Source organism: Sinocyclocheilus anshuiensis, unplaced genomic scaffold (assembly GCF_001515605.1).
Source record: "Sinocyclocheilus anshuiensis isolate Anshui unplaced genomic scaffold, SAMN03320099.WGS_v1.1 scaffold100, whole genome shotgun sequence".
In the NCBI taxonomy this organism is placed as follows: domain Eukaryota; kingdom Metazoa; phylum Chordata; class Actinopteri; order Cypriniformes; family Cyprinidae; genus Sinocyclocheilus; species Sinocyclocheilus anshuiensis.
The window spans coordinates 1,243,281-1,263,712 of NW_015555725.1; the positions used below are offsets into that span (position 1 = coordinate 1,243,281).

At 40.3% G+C, this 20,432-nt stretch overlaps 1 protein-coding gene across 3 annotated transcripts in view; it reads left to right on the forward strand.

The window, feature by feature from the left end:
• The window catches only part of LOC107672614 (protein FAM222A-like), a 71,017-nt gene that overhangs the window by 40,964 nt on the left and 9,621 nt on the right, over nucleotides 1-20,432 (forward strand). For 2 of the 3 annotated variants that reach the window (XM_016465879.1, XM_016465878.1), the window contains exon 2: nucleotides 1,813-1,973. In XM_016465879.1, the coding sequence (XP_016321365.1) occupies nucleotides 1,865-1,973 (109 nt within the window). In that variant the 5' untranslated portion in view covers nucleotides 1,813-1,864. Of the gene's footprint in view, nucleotides 1-1,812; nucleotides 1,974-9,919; nucleotides 9,995-20,432 lie in introns of those variants that run through there. The other variant, XM_016465880.1, reaches the window with a different exon arrangement.

Sequence of the window (20,432 nt, forward strand, 5' to 3'; positions counted from 1 at the left end):
TCTATATTCTGTTCATTTTTTTAATTTTGCTTGTCGTATTTTAGGGCTGCCAAAGTTAAATTTTTGCTGTCTAGAGGAATTTTAATTTTTAATGTAGGTGGGTTGTAAAGGTTTCAAGTTTTGTAATATATCATGTTGAAAAAAAAACTAAATCTAAAATTAATTTGAGGCCATTTTTATTTTATATAGTTATTTTTGGAGTAATGAAAGTGTTTTTATTTATTTTATGTATAGTTCACTTGACACTTTTTTTTTTTTACTTTATTTAATTTGTTTATTTTACATAAGACATAATACTCCGTATCATAAACAGAGGTTAAAATGAACCTATGTGCCTGTATTAAGCTCATGTGGATGCTTAACAACTGACAAAGTACGATGCGCTTGCACATTTTTGCTGACATGAAAGTCCTGATCTAGGTAGCTTTGTGGTTCGATCTGGGTTGTACCCAAAAGTTCAAACCCTCCATTGTGTCCTTGAGCAAGGCACTTCACCAAATTTACTCCTTCAACTTGCCATTAGAATGTCTTTGCTAGTCTGAGAGTCGGCTGGTGGGTGGCAGTGCTGCCTAAAACGTAGTCAGATGGTTCAATAACGCATTCTGCAACAGAGCTGCTGTTTCCTCTGTTGACTGCCTGGCAGCGCGCCCTGTTTTCTCTTCTTCCTCTGGAGCGAAAGATCTGAAGATGGAGGGAGGCAGAGTAGGAATGCAGCCAGAGATTTATGGCCCGGGGGGAGATTGATTACGCCCGTCACTGGCCCTGATGTGTGCTTGGCATTTGCCCCCCACCCAACTCATCAGCATGTTACACATACACCCACACACAATATGGCATTTACACTCCAAGCAGAAACTCCTGGAAACCGCCTCGAAACCTTTTTGGACAAAACACCATCCTAGTTGCCATCTGAATTGCAGACGGACTCTTTCTCTCTTTTGACACCCGCATCATTAAAAAAAACAAAACACCTAGGAAGTGTTTCAGCAGGTCAGCCCAGGTTTTTGTTCTTACTGCGTGTTGTGAGCAGTGATGGGTGCTTTATTCCTCTTGTGATTGAAGGAAGTGATAGGCTGTTGATGGATGGGTGCTGTGGAATGGCCAGGAAGGACGGGGCTGCTAGATTCCCATGTGATGCAGCAGGTGTGTGTTTGTAATTCAGCCCACAGAGCCGAGAGGCAGCTGGAGCAGCATTAAACCTCCACCGCACATATTTCTCTGTGTGTGTGTCCTCCTCCTGTGCTTCACAGGTGTGAGTTGAAGAACTGAATAAAAAATACAAATACACGTTGGAGCTGTGGCCTAGTGGTTAGCGCTGGTGCTCTGACACATGCTAGTTTGAATCTGGCTTGTGGCATTTCCTCATCCTTTTCGTATTTTTAGTTTACACTTTTATTTAATTATTTTTATTTATACTTTTTAAAATACTTTTAATATTTTAGCTTTTAAGAATATAAATGTATAATTTTATTGATACTTCTAATATTTAAACTTTAAAAAGTTTATACTTAAAAAAAATATTTTTAAAGAATTGTATTAATACTTTTGTTTACACTATTTATAATTTTACAAATTTTACAAAATATTTATAATTGTATTAATACTTTTAATGTTTACACTTTTTTTTAAACTTGTAAAATAATTTATATATATATATATATATATATATATATATATATTATTTACTATATCCTCCAGTTCCCAAATGACTTTTTTGTAATACCGTTTTTTCCATCTAAATCAGTATAATTCCTGCACGTCTTGCTTAATCTGACTACATCACTAACAGTTATGTTTTTCTTCATTTTGAAGGTCGGCCTCGGCAAACCGGTGTCTGTAGAATCGTACCTGCGTCTGCGCAGTCATGCTGGCCTGTCTGCAGAGGAGGCAGAACCCTGCACCCCAGCACGCCACGGCCGTCTGCAGCAGCAGCAGCAAGAGTCTCGAGCCAACGCAACACATCAACCGCAAATGTGAGCAGAGTTTAGATTTCCTGTTGATTTATTATCATAAATGGCAAATACAAATGGTTGACCGCAAACTGGTTTGTCTTGCTGATTGCTGGCACAGTATATTAGATTTACTTCCTTCTGATGGGACCGAACACTCAGATTGAATAATTAAATGTGACTGTGTAGTTAGGCATTGACGACATTGAGGATGAGTTAAATGAACTTTGACAATAGACTTTTCTTTCACACTGTTCTATTAACAGAGCTTTTTTATGTCAGTGTGATGAAGCACATTCATGACCCCTGAAATGTTCACATCACATTCATTTCATGCCCCAAGAAGCTTCACTCAGCTCACAGTGGCATTGTTTAGACATGAATAGTTAACATCTTGTTTTTTGCAGCCTTGATTCGAGTGCTGCTGGCTTTTGTCCTTGTGCTCGAGTCTGTTCTCCTCTCCTATAGTATTTTATACTCCACTCTACTGTACTGTACTCTACTGCAGGGGGTTTTGATGCCAAGGATCCAGAAATACAGTCGTCCCCTTGAATAATTGAAGAATTGGCTTTTATATTCCCATTGTCCAAAGCAAATTGTTAAAATTTTATCTGACAAATATTTCCTTTTTAATTTTTTTTTTTTTTACAAAACTATATGCAGATTTTTTTTCTCTAACTGTTAATTTTGCTCTCAATAGAATAAAATATTAACAATTATCTTACAATTTTTTACCAGTCTTTGGAAAACTGAAATTGAATGGTAATCTTGTCAAATTTGTTGAATGAAACAAAGAAAGAAATTAAAAATAAATGAGTAATATATTAAATGCACGCTAAATTTGACAGCTCTTATAATACATTTTACAAACAATAATAAATAAATCGAATATAAATTATCAAATGTTTTACAGACATCTTAGTTTAGTTTGTCTAAAAGCCCTTGTTTGAAAAACCCTTCTCTTCTTCACACTAACCTAATCTGGTCTGCTTTATTCTATTCTATCTCTGTTATACTCTTCTCACCCTCTACCTGTCTATGTGCAACTCTGTTTTGAATGTCTGTGCAAGTTCTTGTTGACCATATATGGAACATCTGTAGTGTGTTTGTTTTTATTCTTCAATAACCATTGAATCTGCAATAATTAAAGACTTTACTTCTTTTGTTCCCTGCCATGGCTTCAAAGCTTGTAGCTCAACCCTGGGCTTCAGGTTAGCTAAACATTTCCAGTGGTGTATGTCCTTACAGACCTACCTGTATGCAAATATACACATGGTGAAACAAATCTGCTCATTTTCCATAAGTTGGTTTCACACACATGCACGAGTAACCCATGTAGATCAGGTCCTCTGGTCGCCACACTGTATATTTGTGTAGATTTTCATGTGTATGTCTGTGTTTGTTCAGGGTTTGTAAAAATTTTACAGACTGACAAATCTCGTTCTGGCAGGCTCTGAGATTAAAGAAAGTAAAGCACAGCCTACTGTTTTTTTCTGACTGAAGATCCCTGGGCTCTGCTTAAAGCTTCAGATTAGACTTAAACTGAGGGAGCTCTTCCTGTAATGAGAAAGAGAAGAAAGGAAAGAATAGAGAGGAAAAGGGGGGTTGTCCTTCTTTTAGAATGTTCCATATGCCTTCAGTTCTGTTTTGTTGGTGTGGCAATATTCCACATGCACAAGCTGATTACGGTGAGGACAGGCAGACGAGCAGAGGAATAATAAACTTTTAACCACTATCCCTTAGGTTCAGCTCTAAGCTCAGAGCAGATTAAAGGTAATAGGATGGCATCGTCCTCCTGCTGCTGTCTGATCAGCATGGCATCGTTCTGCTTTCTCCTTCTTGTCAAACAGGAAAAGGTTAAAGGGACAGCTTTTTTGGGGAAAGGACATCCATGGGCATCTGCTGCCGTTGTCTGAGATCTGAGAATGTATGTGTGTGTGTTTTGTAAAAGAGTGAAGATTGAGAACAGGGAGTGAAAGAACGTCACTGGTATAATGAAATGAATGGGTTAATGAATGAATGCCTGCATGGACAGAAAGACGGATGGATAGGTGGAGATGCAGATGGATGGATGAATGAATATATGATTGAATAAGTGGATGTATAAGAAGCAGATTATGGATGAATTGATAAACATGAGGATGGATGGATGAATGAATAATCGGATGGATGAATGCATTAAGGAGCAGTATGGATGAATGAATGTATGATTGAATAAGCAAATGAATTTGTAAAAACAGATGGTGGGTGAATAGATAAATGGATGGATGAATAAATGAGTGGATGGATAGATGGATGGATGAATGAATGAGCAGATAGATGGTGAATGCATGAAGGAGCAGAATAAATGAACGAATGATCAGATGGATGGATGATTAATGAATGGATGAAATGGATGGATGAATCAATGATCAGGTGGATGAATGATGAGTGAATGAAGGAGCGGATGGATGGATGAAAAAGCAGGTAGTAGATGAATGAATGAGCGGATGCATGGATGCATGAAGGATTCGTGTATGGATGGATGGATGAATGAGTGGATGGATAGATGGATGGATGGATGGATGAATGAGCAGATAGATGGGTGAATGCATGAAGGAGCAGAATGAACGAATGATCAGATGGATGGATGGATTAATGAATAAATGAAATGGATGGATGAATCAATGATCAGGTGGATGGATGATGAGTGAATGAAGGAGCGGATGGATGGATGGATGGATGAAAAAGCAGGTAGTAGATGAATGAATGAGTGGATGCATGAAGGATTCATGTATGGATGGATGGATGAAAAGAATGGACGAATGAATGGATGAAGGAGCAGGATGGATAAATGGATGAAGAAGCAGATGAATTAATGAATGAATGAATGAGCAGACAAACAAATATATGGATGGACAAGGAAATGGATGGATGTACAGACAGATGAATGGACAATCCAAGTGGAGGTCTAAATGTTGGATGGATAAAGGAGTTTCAAAGATCAATGATGTTGCATCAAAAAGTTTTTAAAAAATGAAAAGAAGAGTGAGAGAGAGAGCAAAAGAGAAAAGATGGATGGAGACTGCCTTGCTTGATTTAAATTGATTCCCTCCCTCCAATTTCAGCAGGATTTAGCCACTTCCTTTCTAGACTTCTTATTGAGAAGCAGTCAGTAGGGGTCTGAGGCTGAAATCAATAGCAAAAAAAGAGTTTCTTTCTCTCTCTGTCTCTCACACACAGTCATTCTTCCTAGTGTCCATTTGCTTTTGATTGAGAGATTGCTGCAGTAGAGCACAAGCTCATAACAATAAGTAAAAGACCTTTGTGTGCATCATTGATTAGAGTATCTGTGTCTGCGCTGTGGTTTCAGTATATGTGGACCACACCGTCTGGTCTGGAGCTGCAGACAGGTGTCAGAGAGTGAGACACATTCTGGGCTGCTGTCTGAAAGCCAATGTGTCTGGAGATGATGGAGGTGGATGGGTTCCTGCTGTCCTTCTCAGATCCGGCATGAGTAGATAGAGAGGATTCGGGAGAGTATTCAAATAACTATAAAGTAAAAGCCCCCTCCTGCATGCAGATGCCGAGCGCCTGCACAGTTCATTGATGCGACTCCCATTAAAAATGCCTCGTACCCTCAATAAAAAAGGGACTTAACTGGCTCCAGCATCAGCTGTGAGTGCTCAGATCGGCCCGCCAGACAATCAATTTCCCAAGAGTGCATGGAGCTTAGCAGGCGAGAGAAAGAGAGAGAGAGGAGGGAGATAGACAGGGATAGAGGTGTGATAATGAAAACAACCTCCTTTCCTGAGCAGAAAGAGAGCTCGAAAAAAAAATGAAAGAGAAAGGCAGGCGAGTTGCAAAGTGGAGGTAGCGAGAGACAGAGAGAGAGAGAGCGACGTGCTTTTTATAAAGCGATTGACCGCCTGCCCTTAAAAATATCGTATTAGATTAGCTTCAGTGAGGAAGCCTTTTGAGTTTTCCCCCTTCTAGCCAAGAAATGAAAAAGAAACGCCAGGCATTAGTTAAATTATAAATCACAGCCGCTCGCTTTCAGCAAGCCTAAATTCTCGGAGTATGTGGTGGCACTCTTGCGCGTCAGGGCTTGTCATTCCTAATTAAATCTCCCTGTTTGGGTGACATTTGTAGCTGTCGTCCAGCCCCCCGCCAGTGTCTGTCTGCCAGTAGCTTAGATGGCGACATGAAAGTCTGAGCGGAGGGCAGATCCCCCTTCATCACTGAGCACCCTGGGGACAGGAGCACCGGGGCCGAACACATCACAGCCAATCCAACACTGACCTCTGCAATGGATTCTGGGTGCTTTGCTGCCTTTCTTGCTTTCGTAGCTTGTTCTTTCCTTCACACATTCTTTTGCTCTTTCACTCTGTTTTGCACTTTCACTTTCTTTTGTATATTCCCTGCTCTTTAAAGGGGACATAACAGTTTCTGACAATCTCATGTTAATCTTGAGTACCTATAGAGTAGTATTGCATCTTTCATAACTCCAAAGAGTCTTTAGTTTTATTAGATTTATAAAAGACAGATACAGCTTTATGCTTCTCTCCAAAAACAGTTGAGCTCCTGGAGGTGTGCCATGGGTGGAGCTAAAGAGTCACGAGCATGCAAAGCTTTTACGTAGCTATCGTTTGCAAGCTGTGACATCAACATAAATAAAACAGGAACAAAAACTTTATTGACTTAAATTTTTACAATTTGTTACCGAAATTTTGTCACCGAAATGCCGGGAACAAACAAATGCACTTGCACAGCTCTGTTGCTGCTCCTGAGAAACAAACTGCATTCACTGTTCCCTGAACGCTGGGTTCTTTGGGAAGCTGAACAAGATTATCTTTCCCTCACAACCAAAAACACACTTCTTTGGTGACATTGTTGATTTCGTGGTCTAAAAACAAAATGACAAATCTTTCTCGAGCAAGACGGCTTCTGTAACCCGAATGAGGCACGCTGCTGATGGGCTGCTCTTGCTCTCTCTCTGTTTGACGTGTGCGCACGCTCTTCAAGAAATGAAAAAGAAACGCCAGGCATTAGTTAAATTATAAATCACAGCCGCTCGCTTTCAGCAAGCCTAAATTCTCGGAGTATGTGGTGGCACTCTTGCGCGTCAGGGCTTGTCATTCCTAATTAAATCTCCCTGTTTGGGTGACATTTGTAGCTGTCGTCCAGCCCCCCGCCAGTGTCTGTCTGCCAGTAGCTTAGATGGCGACATGAAAGTCTGAGCGGAGGGCAGATCCCCCTTCATCACTGAGCACCCTGGGGACAGGAGCACCGGGGCCGAACACATCACAGCCAATCCAACACTGACCTCTGCAATGGATTCTGGGTGCTTTGCTGCCTTTCTTGCTTTCGTAGCTTGTTCTTTCCTTCACACATTCTTTTGCTCTTTCACTCTGTTTTGCACTTTCACTTTCTTTTGTATATTCCCTGCTCTTTAAAGGGGACATAACAGTTTCTGACAATCTCATGTTAATCTTGAGTACCTATAGAGTAGTATTGCATCTTTCATAACTCCAAAGAGTCTTTAGTTTTATTAGATTTATAAAAGACAGATACAGCTTTATGCTTCTCTCCAAAAACAGTTGAGCTCCTGGAGGTGTGCCATGGGTGGAGCTAAAGAGTCACGAGCATGCAAAGCTTTTACGTAGCTATCGTTTGCAAGCTGTGACATCAACATAAATAAAACAGGAACAAAAACTTTATTGACTTAAATTTTTACAATTTGTTACCGAAATTTTGTCACCGAAATGCCGGGAACAAACAAATGCACTTGCACAGCTCTGTTGCTGCTCCTGAGAAACAAACTGCATTCACTGTTCCCTGAACGCTGGGTTCTTTGGGAAGCTGAACAAGATTATCTTTCCCTCACAACCAAAAACACACTTCTTTGGTGACATTGTTGATTTCGTGGTCTAAAAACAAAATGACAAATCTTTCTCGAGCAAGACGGCTTCTGTAACCCGAATGAGGCACGCTGCTGATGGGCTGCTCTTGCTCTCTCTCTGTTTGACGTGTGCGCACGCTCTTCCGGGAGAAGAGCCCAAACAAGGAATTCTGCCCTTTATGATGTCATACAGGGCCATACTCGAAAAAAACGTTCGGAAACGTACACAATCCCTGCAAGAGTGTATTTGGCACAGAAATACTCCATCATACGTCCAACTCGTTTTTTTGAAACTTTGCCCATGTTTAGCAAGTCAGAATGCATGAAATAGCATTAGACCTCCCCTTTAATTAATTCACTCTTTTTCTTTCTTTCTTTTGCTTTTTTCACTTTCTTTTAATCTTTTCTTTCATTTTTTCATTTTTTTAAAGTCTTTTCTTCAAAATCTATCCTTCATTCTTTTGCTCAGTTTCTCTTGTTCTTTTTCTCTTGTTCTTTTTCATTCAATAAAAAGTCGTGAGTCAAACTTTGTGAGTCAAAAAAGGTATTTTGTTCACTTTTGCTTTCTTTCATTCAGACCTTCATTTTTTTGTTTTGGTTCTCCACTCTTTATATCTTTTGCTTTCCTGTGTTTACTTTATTTTTCTTACACTCTTTCTCTTTCACTTTTTGTTTACTCATTTGCTTTCTTTTGCTAAATTTTTAATTTTTTTTAATCTCGTGCTTTTTCTTTACTCTTTCTACTCTTGCTCTTTTTCACTCTTTTGCTATGTTTATATTTTTTCCTCTTTTTTGGATTTTTTTGCTTTGCCTTTTTTCTTGCATTTTCATTTTCCTTCCTTTTCTACAGTTTATTTGTCTCCATAGCATTATGTTTGTAGATTGCATGCTTATGCTACACATAATCGGTTACGCGCACTCACCTGTGTAAGGTGTTTGTGAGTGTTTCAGGTCCAATCACGACACTCTTCTCCCTCTACCCTGAGCCACAGCAGGCATTGGCAGCCAATCAAATGCACATATGGCACCGCGACATCATTTGCAGGGTCACAACATCCAATCCGGTAGAGAGAGATTATCACCTCTGAAGGCCTCATGGGAAAGATTTGAACCAGAAGCAGAAGTCAGTATCATACTGACAAGACGTCAGAATTGGACTGAGCCTTCAGTTCTCACATTAATGGCTAAGGGTTGTGGAAGGGTCATGAGATGTTGATGCCTGCCAGAATGTCTTTGGTTCAGCAGTGCAATGCTCCTCCAGTCCAACAGGGGTCACCACACAGGAAACAAATCACATTTGCAGCAAGATATTTAAACATGCTTACAAGGGCAACTAAAAGTCACTTTTAGCCTAAGTTTCAACTCTGCCCTTTTTACATTGATTGACAGCTGCCCTCAGACCCTATGTCTGCAGGGATTTGGATTTTTCCTCCTTTTTATGATTCTGAGGTGTGTTAGATTATTTTGGTTGGTGCCCTTTAGGGCTTACATTACCCATGATGTTCAATTAGCATTCATATTAATATAAATAAGTGACTAGGCAGTGACAGACAAAGATTTTTTTAGTGTTATTTGTATCCCATCCTGCAGTCGTCTTTGCCTCTCAGGGTTACAGTTGGCTGATCGCCCTGCCAGCAACCTGCAGACACACCCAGAGGCTCATTTCCGGGCACTGCTGGGAACCCACCAGCCTTTCCACTCATTCTGTGCCCATCCTGGGGCTTTGGGTGCCATTGGCATAGAGGGCAGAGCAGGATGGGGAAGGGGGCCTGGGATGCTAGCGGCTGTTGCCGTGGCTTTGGCAGACGTAAGCGAGATGCCCTTTAAGCTGGCGTGTGGGCCTCCCAGGTGTATGTACGGGTTGGAAGGAGGGCAGGAGAGGAGGAGGAAGAGGTGGAGGGGATCCAGGGCTCCTAGAGCAGCTGAGGAAATGAGATCACACTCGGAAAGGGGGCCTGGGATGCTAGCGGCTGTTGCCGTGGCTTTGGCAGACGTAAGCGAGATGCCCTTTAAGCTGGCGTGTGGGCCTCCCAGGTGTATGTACGGGTTGGAAGGAGGGCAGGAGAGGAGGAGGAAGAGGTGGAGGGGATCCAGGGCTCCTAGAGCAGCTGAGGAAATGAGATCACACTCGGAGACTGACCTTCTGTTGAGGGCCGGGAGACAGGTTAGAAGATGCAGAACATGAGCACACACACACACACACACACACACACACACACACACAGTGTATATCTGCCTGACTGACTGTCTTGTCTATCTATCTATCTATCTATCTATCTATCTATCTATCTGTCTGTCTGTCTGTCTGTCTGTCGCTCTCTGTCTATCTTTGTTTATCTGTCCATCCACTGTACCTGTCTTCTGTATTTCTGTATTTCCCTCTCTGTCTATCTATCAATCTATCTCTATCTTTTCTATCTATATTTCTCTCCATTCATCTATATATCTGTCCTCTATCTTTTTCTAGATATATTTCTCATTGTCTAACTCCCTGCATTTTGTCTATTTCTCTGTCTGTCTCTCTGTCCAGTGAGCTGTCTTGCTTATTGAAAAGCAGCCATGTAATGTGTTATGAAAGAGGAGATTACTGAATAAAGACGGACAGATCATATTCACATGGTTTGTGTGTGTGTGAGAGAGAAAAAGACAGACTGTACATGACGTGCTAAACTAACCTTGTTGCTCCTTTGGGACCTTTAACATCAATTAGAATAGCCTGCCTGACACACTCACTCTCCTCTGGGTAAAGAGAGTGTGTGCGCTAACAGTCTCTCTTGCAAATTAGTATCAGAAGCATTAGTATGAAAGACTCTGTGTGCTTGATTGGGTTTCTTGTTTCCTGTCCTTACACGTCTCTGTGGTCTAATATTCTCAGACACATTGTCAAAAAGCAAACAAAGACATGTTTAGATATAAATAAACAAGTGTTAGAGATGAAAATAGATATTGTTTGTATCTTGTTTGTGCAAATGCAGTCCCTTCAGTGATCTAGTGAATTTTTTACTAGCATGCTGACTTATGGCTTAATGGTCGGTGGCTTAATGTGGTTTTACCAGCACTTGTGTGTGTGTGATGTTTAATATTCATTTTGAAGCAGTGGAGACCTTGTTTCCTAAATGAGAGAGCAGAAGGGTTGAGACTTGCTCCGGGCTAGCTGCAGGCAGCCCTCTTTTTCTATTTACCTGCAGAGTCGCACTGTGAGATCTCTCTCGACCTGTCAGGACACACACACATACACACATATATATACTGTACACCTTTAGTTCTGTCTTTTTGTTATCTAGTCCTCTGAGATCTTGTTCATCTTCCTAATCTCAGTCTAATTCTCTGATTTGTCTATCGCACATTGTGCATATGTGAGTGTATCTCATTGTGTGTGTGTGTGTGTGTGTGTGTGTGTGTGTGTGTGTGTGTGTGTGTGTGTGTGTGTGATTGTTTCTGAAAGTTTTCCTGATACGAATCTTGCAGTCGAAAAGAGGTCATCTTATCAGAGACAAGCGAAATTTAACCTTTTTTTTTCATTTCCTCGCTCACATTGAGTTATCTCATTATCTTTAGCTCTATCAAGCAGCCTGTGATGTCCTCCAAGATCTTACTTGACGGAGAAGTGTTTGTTCCTCTGTTCTTTCAGTCCTTTTTAATTGTCACCCAAAGAACAATGAGAAAAGAACATGTAAAGGAATATTCTGGGTTAAATACAAGTTATACACCAACTGCTCCTTAGACTTCCTTTGTAAGTGTACATATTTTTTTTATTTGGTTTATTTTTACAAAAATGAGGGACATGTCAAAATTATTTTCTGTTGAAATACTACAGATGCTATCGATAGGGCTTAAGTTGTGTGTAACATGGATATTCCTTCAAAAAAAATCATTAATCTCATACAGCTGGATTTTATTCAGCATATGCCGTTACAACTTGCTGTGACTCTCTATTTGTTCTCGTTCTCCCAGAAAGATGTGTAGATAGAGCAGTGGCTTGTCCTCACTGTCGACTTTGTGACCCCAGAAATTCTAACGCACATGAGGGATTTATTCAAGTCAGACGAGTCTTTTGTATAAAAGTGAAATGGGCCGCTTCATGTTTTGTTTCTTCGTGGGTGGCTATCGGACCTCAGTGTAGAGAAACATCTACAAAACAGCATTTGAAGAGCGTGAGAGGAGTGGGGCATGTTGTGTGTTGGCGGGCAGGATAAGAACCAAGGACACGAGAAAAGGGAGGACTATGGGATAAAAAGAACTTCATAAGATCTTTGATGTACAAGGAATTTGTCTTGAGGCAGGTGTCAACAGAAAAAAAAAAATAGACAAAGCATGTTAACACAAATACCTTCAAAACAAATGGAATCAAGAATAGATCAGCAATCACTATTCGTTTTTTCAGGGGCCTTGGTTCCGTATGTATTTTTTCTTTTAATTTTCCCCATATATGTTTTAATCTGAATGATTCACAATATATACGTTTTTTAATTTAAAGCAAAAATAGTATTTGAAAATCAGAAATGATGGTAGTTTCGAAACTAGACAAAATTATGAGCCCTGAATGAAGGAATATAATTGAATCAGAAACTATATAAAATACCAAAATTACCATTTAAGTCATTTCTTATAAAATCCCATATATTTATAGCAACATGTTCAAATGTATACAAATACATAAACTGATGACAGAATAAGAGACTGACTTAGATAAATTGCAGTGCTTTATGGGAACTATTGCTGCAGTTCCAGTGTGCATGATAACTACGACTTCTCTGATTGTTGTTTGTTTTGTGGAAAATTCTTGTTTGGACCTCTATAGATATGCAGATTCATTTTTGAACTCTAAATGTTCCTATGGGAAGATATCCCATAAATCAAAAACATTGTGAGTTCATATTGTGAGTTTATTTTGCAGTGAGAAAATTATAAAGTATAAATGCGTTTCGGCTTGTCAAGTTTCTCTTTCTGAAGTTGTTTGAATTATAATTTCTTTGGTTTTGACAAACACTAGAACAATGCAAAGTGCAGTACAAGCTTTTCCACTGCAGTTTGCTGTGTTTCTGTTTGTGCTTTGTTTTCGTTCACCAGCGAGCCGTGTGGCATGAAGTGTGAGAGAAAACAAAGTCGCCCAGTTCTCGTCTCACAGTGCCCCTGACATGTCTGCTGACGGTTAGCATTCCACACAGGCACGAGAGGACAGCGCTCGCTGCCTGCTGTCGCCGTTGTTGCGGATGATGAAGAGGGGCTCTCGGAGGCGTTAGGAGCAGAGCGAGTGGATGGGGTCTGTGGGGTTCTCCTCTGGGAGAGGAGCGGTTGTTATCTTCCCCTCGCTGCTACAAGCTCAGAGAATTTCTTATTCATCTTTCTTTATAATCTCTCATACCTCATGCTCTCCGCCACGGTATGGAGGGCGAAGAAAAGCTGTTCTGTGCTGAATAACAAAAACAGCAACATAAAAAGTTCACAAGCACCACAAAAAACACAAATAATAAAAAAACAAGTACATTTAATAAAAAAGATCCATATGCATTTATACAGTTTTAAACACTAAATCGTACTTTCTATTATATATATTTTACTTCATAGTATTATTTTATTTTATTACATTAATGCAGACAGATATTGTACTATATAAGCAGGAAGAGGAATCAGTGTTGTCTGTTTTCCCACGCTGTGTCTGTGTATGTGTACAGGCAGCCTGGTCCTGCTGGCCCGATGCAGGCAGAGAGCAGACAAATGCAAAGGGACACTTGTGTGTGTAGAATGATATTTGTAGTGACGCTTTGACCGCAGATAATAAAGTGTTCGCCCTGAGGTGATTCCAGTCGGCAAGCACCCCCAATGAAACTCGCTTACTCAAAGAGAGAGAGGGAAATATGGGGAGATAGATGAGAGTGCAGGAGCAAAGGAAAGGAAGGACGATCAGAAAAGAAGGCAGAGTGAGAGTATATAGCGGTGAGCGAGTAAAGAGATTTCCAGACATTTAACATGACATGGATTGTGTGTGTATGTGCGAAGAGAGCATCTCCAGTGTGTGACGTTTCATTGAATTTAAATATTGGAATTGGCTTTTAAATGGTGTCACGCCAAAGAGTAATGCAAATTAAAACTTCACGCTCTGTCTTCGGGTGGATATTGCCTAAAATGTTATTTCCTCTGAGAAGGTCTCAAGTATCACGCGTATTATTATTCATGTGCATTTTAATTTGACTCGGAGGCCCTGCGCTTATTAGCTCTGAGATTCACCTTTGATTGGGTACTCGCTGGTATCTGTGGGGAATTAGCTAAATAACCCGAATGTTTTGCCAGTTCACCCTGAGCAGAGCAGGAAATTAATCGATTAAGCTCAGAGCCAAGTGTGGTCTCAACTAAATATTAGATTAAATTTTGGACAGCTTTTCCATTTCAGCCTGCTCAACACTTGCCTTTCTTGTTTTTAATTGTTTATATCCCTAATGTCAATGGACCATATTTTTCATAGTCATATTTCTGTTATTCTATGATATAGATGCCTGTAATTTCAGGTCATAGCGGACATTCTGAATTGAAATTCACTCTTAAAAAAAAAGGTTCTTTATTGTCATCTGTTTCCATGAAGAACCTTTAACATCCTTGAAAACTTTCCATTGCACAAAAAGTTTTTTATAGTGGAAAATGTTTCTTTAGATGATTCAAATGAAAAGGTTCTTTTAGGAAATGTTTGACTAAAAGGTTTTTAGGGAACTAAAAATGGATCTTCTATGGCATCACTTTGAAAACCCCCTTTTGGAACATTTATATTTAAGAGTAAGTTAGTACCTCTTTGTCATTTCTTCTTGCATAAAGGACAGCTTGAGTAAGCGGCAGTTTTTTTTTTGGTTTTTTTTTTGGATTGATTGATTGACAGACAGATTACATCAGTTATTATTGCCCATAATTCTATAAGTATTGCCTAAATTTCTGTTCATCCCACCTTTGCATTGTTTGTTTTTCCCACTTACTTGTGCAATCTGTTTAGCAATTACTGTGAATCGTTTTTATCAGTCTATGCATATTTAAATGTCTCTCTCTAGGACTCTTGGTCTGGACAGACAGGTCCACAGTCCTGCTCTATTATTGTCATTAGTGTGTGTGTTTGAGAGGTGCAGAGATCTGAATCCGAGCCCGCGGTGCAGGAGGTCTGGGGGAGGACAGCCGCGTTCTTTCAGCTCTCCACTCAATTAGAGCCGGAGAGGCACACAGAGGCATGCTGGGTTAATTGTAGAGCTTCAAACGGCTGCCACATTCAGGGTTCCATTGTGCCGGCAACGGTTGTTACGGCGACTGGGGGCCTGGGTTAGTAATCGCTGAGTAATCAGTGTGAGAGAAGAGCAGATGACACGTCCATTAGCAACAGGCAGGTATTGTTTAGAATACAACGACACCAGAAGCCCCTCATGTTAGCTCATTCTCTCCCCGTCCCACTTTTATGAAACCATTTTGCTGCGAGGGTGACACAGAGAGAGAGAGAGAGAGAGAGAGAGAGAGAGAGAGAGAGAGAGAAGATTAAATTTTGGACAGCTTTTCCATTTCAGCCTGCTCAACACTTGCCTTTCTTGTTTTTAATTGTTTATATCCCTAATGTCAATGGACCATATTTTTCATAGTCATATTTCTGTTATTCTATGATATAGATGCCTGTAATTTCAGGTCATAGCGGACATTCTGAATTGAAATTCACTCTTAAAAAAAAAGGTTCTTTATTGTCATCTGTTTCCATGAAGAACCTTTAACATCCTTGAAAACTTTCCATTGCACAAAAAGTTTTTTATAGTGGAAAATGTTTCTTTAGATGATTCAAATGAAAAGGTTCTTTTAGGAAATGTTTGACTAAAAGGTTTTTAGGGAACTAAAAATGGATCTTCTATGGCATCACTTTGAAAACCCCCTTTTGGAACATTTATATTTAAGAGTAAGTTAGTACCTCTTTGTCATTTCTTCTTGCATAAAGGACAGCTTGAGTAAGCGGCAGTTTTTTTTTTGGTTTTTTTTTTGGATTGATTGATTGACAGACAGATTACATCAGTTATTATTGCCCATAATTCTATAAGTATTGCCTAAATTTCTGTTCATCCCACCTTTGCATTGTTTGTTTTTCCCACTTACTTGTGCAATCTGTTTAGCAATTACTGTGAATCGTTTTTATCAGTCTATGCATATTTAAATGTCTCTCTCTAGGACTCTTGGTCTGGACAGACAGGTCCACAGTCCTGCTCTATTATTGTCATTAGTGTGTGTGTTTGAGAGGTGCAGAGATCTGAATCCGAGCCCGCGGTGCAGGAGGTCTGGGGGAGGACAGCCGCGTTCTTTCAGCTCTCCACTCAATTAGAGCCGGAGAGGCACACAGAGGCATGCTGGGTTAATTGTAGAGCTTCAAACGGCTGCCACATTCAGGGTTCCATTGTGCCGGCAACGGTTGTTACGGCGACTGGGGGCCTGGGTTAGTAATCGCTGAGTAATCAGTGTGAGAGAAGAGCAGATGACACGTCCATTAGCAACAGGCAGGTATTGTTTAGAATACAACGACACCAGAAGCCCCTCATGTTAGCTCATTCTCTCCCCGTCCCACTTTTATGAAACCATTTTGCTGCGAGGGTGACACAGAGAGAGAGAGAGAGAGAGAGAGAGAGAGAGAGAGAGAGAGAGAGAGAGAGAGAGACAGACATAAAATCCTGCTTGTTTTGGGGAGTGCATGCATGAGTTGTTTTTTTTGACTGTTTTCTGCATGTTTAACCAGGCCAAAACTGAATCCCGTTTGCATACTATCTGTCCTGCGTGGTATGAAATATTTGGATTTGTGCATTCCAGTTCACCGAAAATCCATTAGTGCATTTGATTGACTAGTTTTGATGTATCCGCATGTTTTTTCGATAATATTGCCCACAATCATTACACAAGAGGTTTAGTTTGCAATGGTTTTCTGGCTAAATTTATTAAGGTGCTGTCACTTTAGCAAAACTTCTGCAAAATTTTGCAGGGAAAGTAAATCCATTGCTTACTTAAAGGTCACTTCCAAATCAACTAGCATTATATTGATAAATACAGCTAATTTGCTTATTAAAAGTTCAACAAATTCGAATCCCATGAGAAATCTGTGTGGGAAAATTTTTCGCCTTGTGTGTCACTCCCACAGAATTCTGGATTATGTGGATTCCAATTAAGATGACAGCATTTTGCCTGCAGAATTTTGCCATACAAAGGTGCATTTGACCAAACCTTTAGAGGTGCAACGATATTAAAATTATTATGGGAGATTACCAATAAATTGCTCATATTAAAATTATATTTTTTATAATATTTTTGTCTAAATAAATAATAGAAACACTAAAAATATATTATAAACAAATCCTTTTAAATGCTACATGCGAATTTAGATTTTTTTTTAATTTATATTCAGATATTTGAAAAATGGCATGTGAAACAGAATGCACTACTCAACAATAAATATTTCTTACAATTGTCTCATGACCTTATAATAGTTCCAAATAATGTATTATTATATCATGACCCTATTACGTTTGCCACATGCACCTTAATTGTCGCAATCAAGAGTAGTATACAAATTCATAGTTCTGATATTTTATGAAAAATGCAATGTTATGAAACTACAGTCTGTCCTAGTATTGACATACCTTCTTACTACATACTCAACCACATACTGTCCTGTCTCCATTGTAGTACATATTTTTCACACTCACAAGTATGTCTCCTGGAATTCAGCCCATCTGTTGCTCAATTGTGCGGTTTATGTAAAATCTCAATGAGAAGCCCAGGCACCTACAGTGGAAAAGTAACTGGACTTGGCCCAAAATTGCCAGGGTCAGATGTCTCACACGCACACTTGCACATAAAGATGATGGCTGTTCCTGTCTAAGCGTTTGTGCTGACCGCTCATACGCTTCAACAAGTCAGGCTTTGAGAGGAGGTGGGTAATGCTGTGAACCTGCTGGATGTTGCATTGCTTCTGACAGTGTATGTGTGTGTTTTTCTCAGAATCAGTTCCTGTTTATCTGTGCCTTGCCACAACCCATATTTGTTGAGCCAAGGCTGATGTGGTTTTGTGTGTTCATTGTTCTGTTGAAACCCAGCGGCTGTTAAACCCCTTCTCTCACACTTCTGCAAGGCGTGATCGACACTGCTGGACATTTCAAAGGTTTTATTTATTCTTTCACCTCTCAACCGTCACAGATGATTCACATATTTATAGGGCTGAAGTGTACAAACGTCATCTGTGCTTCTGTAGAGCGCTACTCTTCATGGAAAGTTGATATTTTGGGAGGATTAATTGTAAATGCCACGCTGAAAATATTCAGTTATTTTGTGTCACAACTTCTCTTTCATCTATGCATCATTTCCTGCAGACGCCTCCCTGAGGATGCTTGCACACATCTGGCCCCTCGTTCTCTCTTTTTCTCTCATTCTTTCCTTGATGCATTGCTTTAGAGAACGAATAAACAGCCTACACAAACAATTCCCATTTTTAGGACCTCCAATTACAATTTTTATCCCACTCACATCAGTTATATTTCTTTGATGCCCCCCTAAAGCGCACACGCACACTCTTGCTGCTAATTAGAGTAGTGTTAATTGAGTATTTAGGATTATGCCTCCTCCACACTGCCTGCTCGCTCAAAGGCGGTCCAGGCAGCATGAAGGACACACGCTCTCCGTATGGCTTCCGTTTCACCCTTAGCCCGTGCTGACCTGGGCCTTTCCTAGTCCCGCTTGCCCTGACCCACCTACCCCATGTCAGCGTTCAGCCTGCGGGTGTTCATTTGCCGTTTGAGACTGCGGCGGGATGGCAGGGAGATTGCGGAGATAAGGTCCTGTTGTCTTTTTGTGTGTGTGCAGGGCCTCTCTGGTTGGTGTGAGTCGGCGGTAATGAGAGATGGCATTTAGAGAACTGCCGCTCTGACACACGGGCACTCAGTGCCAGCCGCGAGTGATTAAGGACAGAGGTCATTCCACTAATTATCCCCCTGCCATCCCGCTTCCCGCAATCTTCCCCTCCCATCCTCCCCGAGCGCTTTGTGCCTGGCAAGACGGGATCATTTGTCCTTATGCCAGAAGAGGAAAAAGGCACACTGTATGACTGAATACGCTCGCTGAGGACAGCACTGATATTAGATTGCTGGTAAACGTGTGGCATCAAAACAGCCAGCTAACGCGATGGATCATTTCTGTAAAGCAAACAGGAATAATCAGCAATAAATGGACAGGACAGGGCCAGTGTAATTTGGTTTGCTCACTCTCGCTCTCACTGTGTTTGTGGGATTTAGTGCACACACACACAAAACTCAGTAGCTCCTGTTCTGTGAGCGAGCGAGGAATGGATTGCTGCCTTCCTCAAGGGAAATAATTAATCCGTACAATGCTGCACACATGGCTATTGCTCCTATAACAGTTTTTTTTGTCAGTTCTTTTGTCTTTAAGTCGTTATATTTCTCACAGATTTCTGCTCGTTCTAAATCAGATACAGATAAAGCAAGATGAAGCAAGTGTGAAGCATTTTGCCCAGGAGGCATTGCAGACTGTCGCCCATGCAGACACCTGTTAGAACTCCTGCCCCACATTAGCATACACAACACACACATACATATTGCAAACAGGAGCAACCACAACACGCTTCACTCCACTGAGCCGGTGTGTGTGATAGTGTATGTGGTTTCACGTCTGCCTATTTACTGGAGTATGTTTTGTTTGCATTTGTGGCGTGTTAGTGCTGCGAACGTGTCTCTTGTGTGGATCTGTTATTGAGTTTATCGTGTGAGTGCGTGTTTAGGTGCGAGTATCTGTGTTTATCACAGGACACCATCTGCTCTGTGCTCGCAAGCGTGATCAGAGACATTGAGCACCAATAAGTCACGCAGGTCTGAGCTGATGAAAGATCTCACACTCGCTCTCACTCGGGGGATGGCCTACATGACAGATAATGTTAGTGTAATATCTGGGTAGGGGGAAGTGTGAGGAAACAAGTCAAACAAGTCGTGTTTGAAAGTTCAGTGTGTACCAATCTGGTCCTTTCTTATATGGCCATGTCATCATGATAAACATGAAGTTAATAACTAAGAATTGATTAGCCTGCCAGTGGTGTTGAGATTATTTAGATAAATGTAGTAATAAATATAAACACACATAAATTTGACTGGCCATAAAACATTATTTTGCCTAATTTATATCTATAATTTATATCTAAATTTCAAGTAATTTAGAATTTAGATTTTGCATAATAGATGCAAGCATAAAAATACAGTATATATATATCCTCCTGACTACCAGCTATGGAGTTTTGCCCACTGTAGAGAACATTATGTTTTTAGCGATTTCTCTGAGACGTTACATGTCACAGTTTTAAATCTGGATACGGAGCACATTCAGGGCTTTTCAGAGATACCAAATGATTGGATGTTTCACCATGACCACTCCCTCTCTTTGGTTTTTAAAAATGGCTGACATTCATTTAGTGATCAAATGTAACACCTAATGGAAATATGATAATATTTTGTAATTATCATTTAAATCTGACTAATTGACAAATTGTTTGTCATAAATCAACATCTCAGGAAAATGTTATGGGGTTTCAAATCAAAATATGAGCTTCT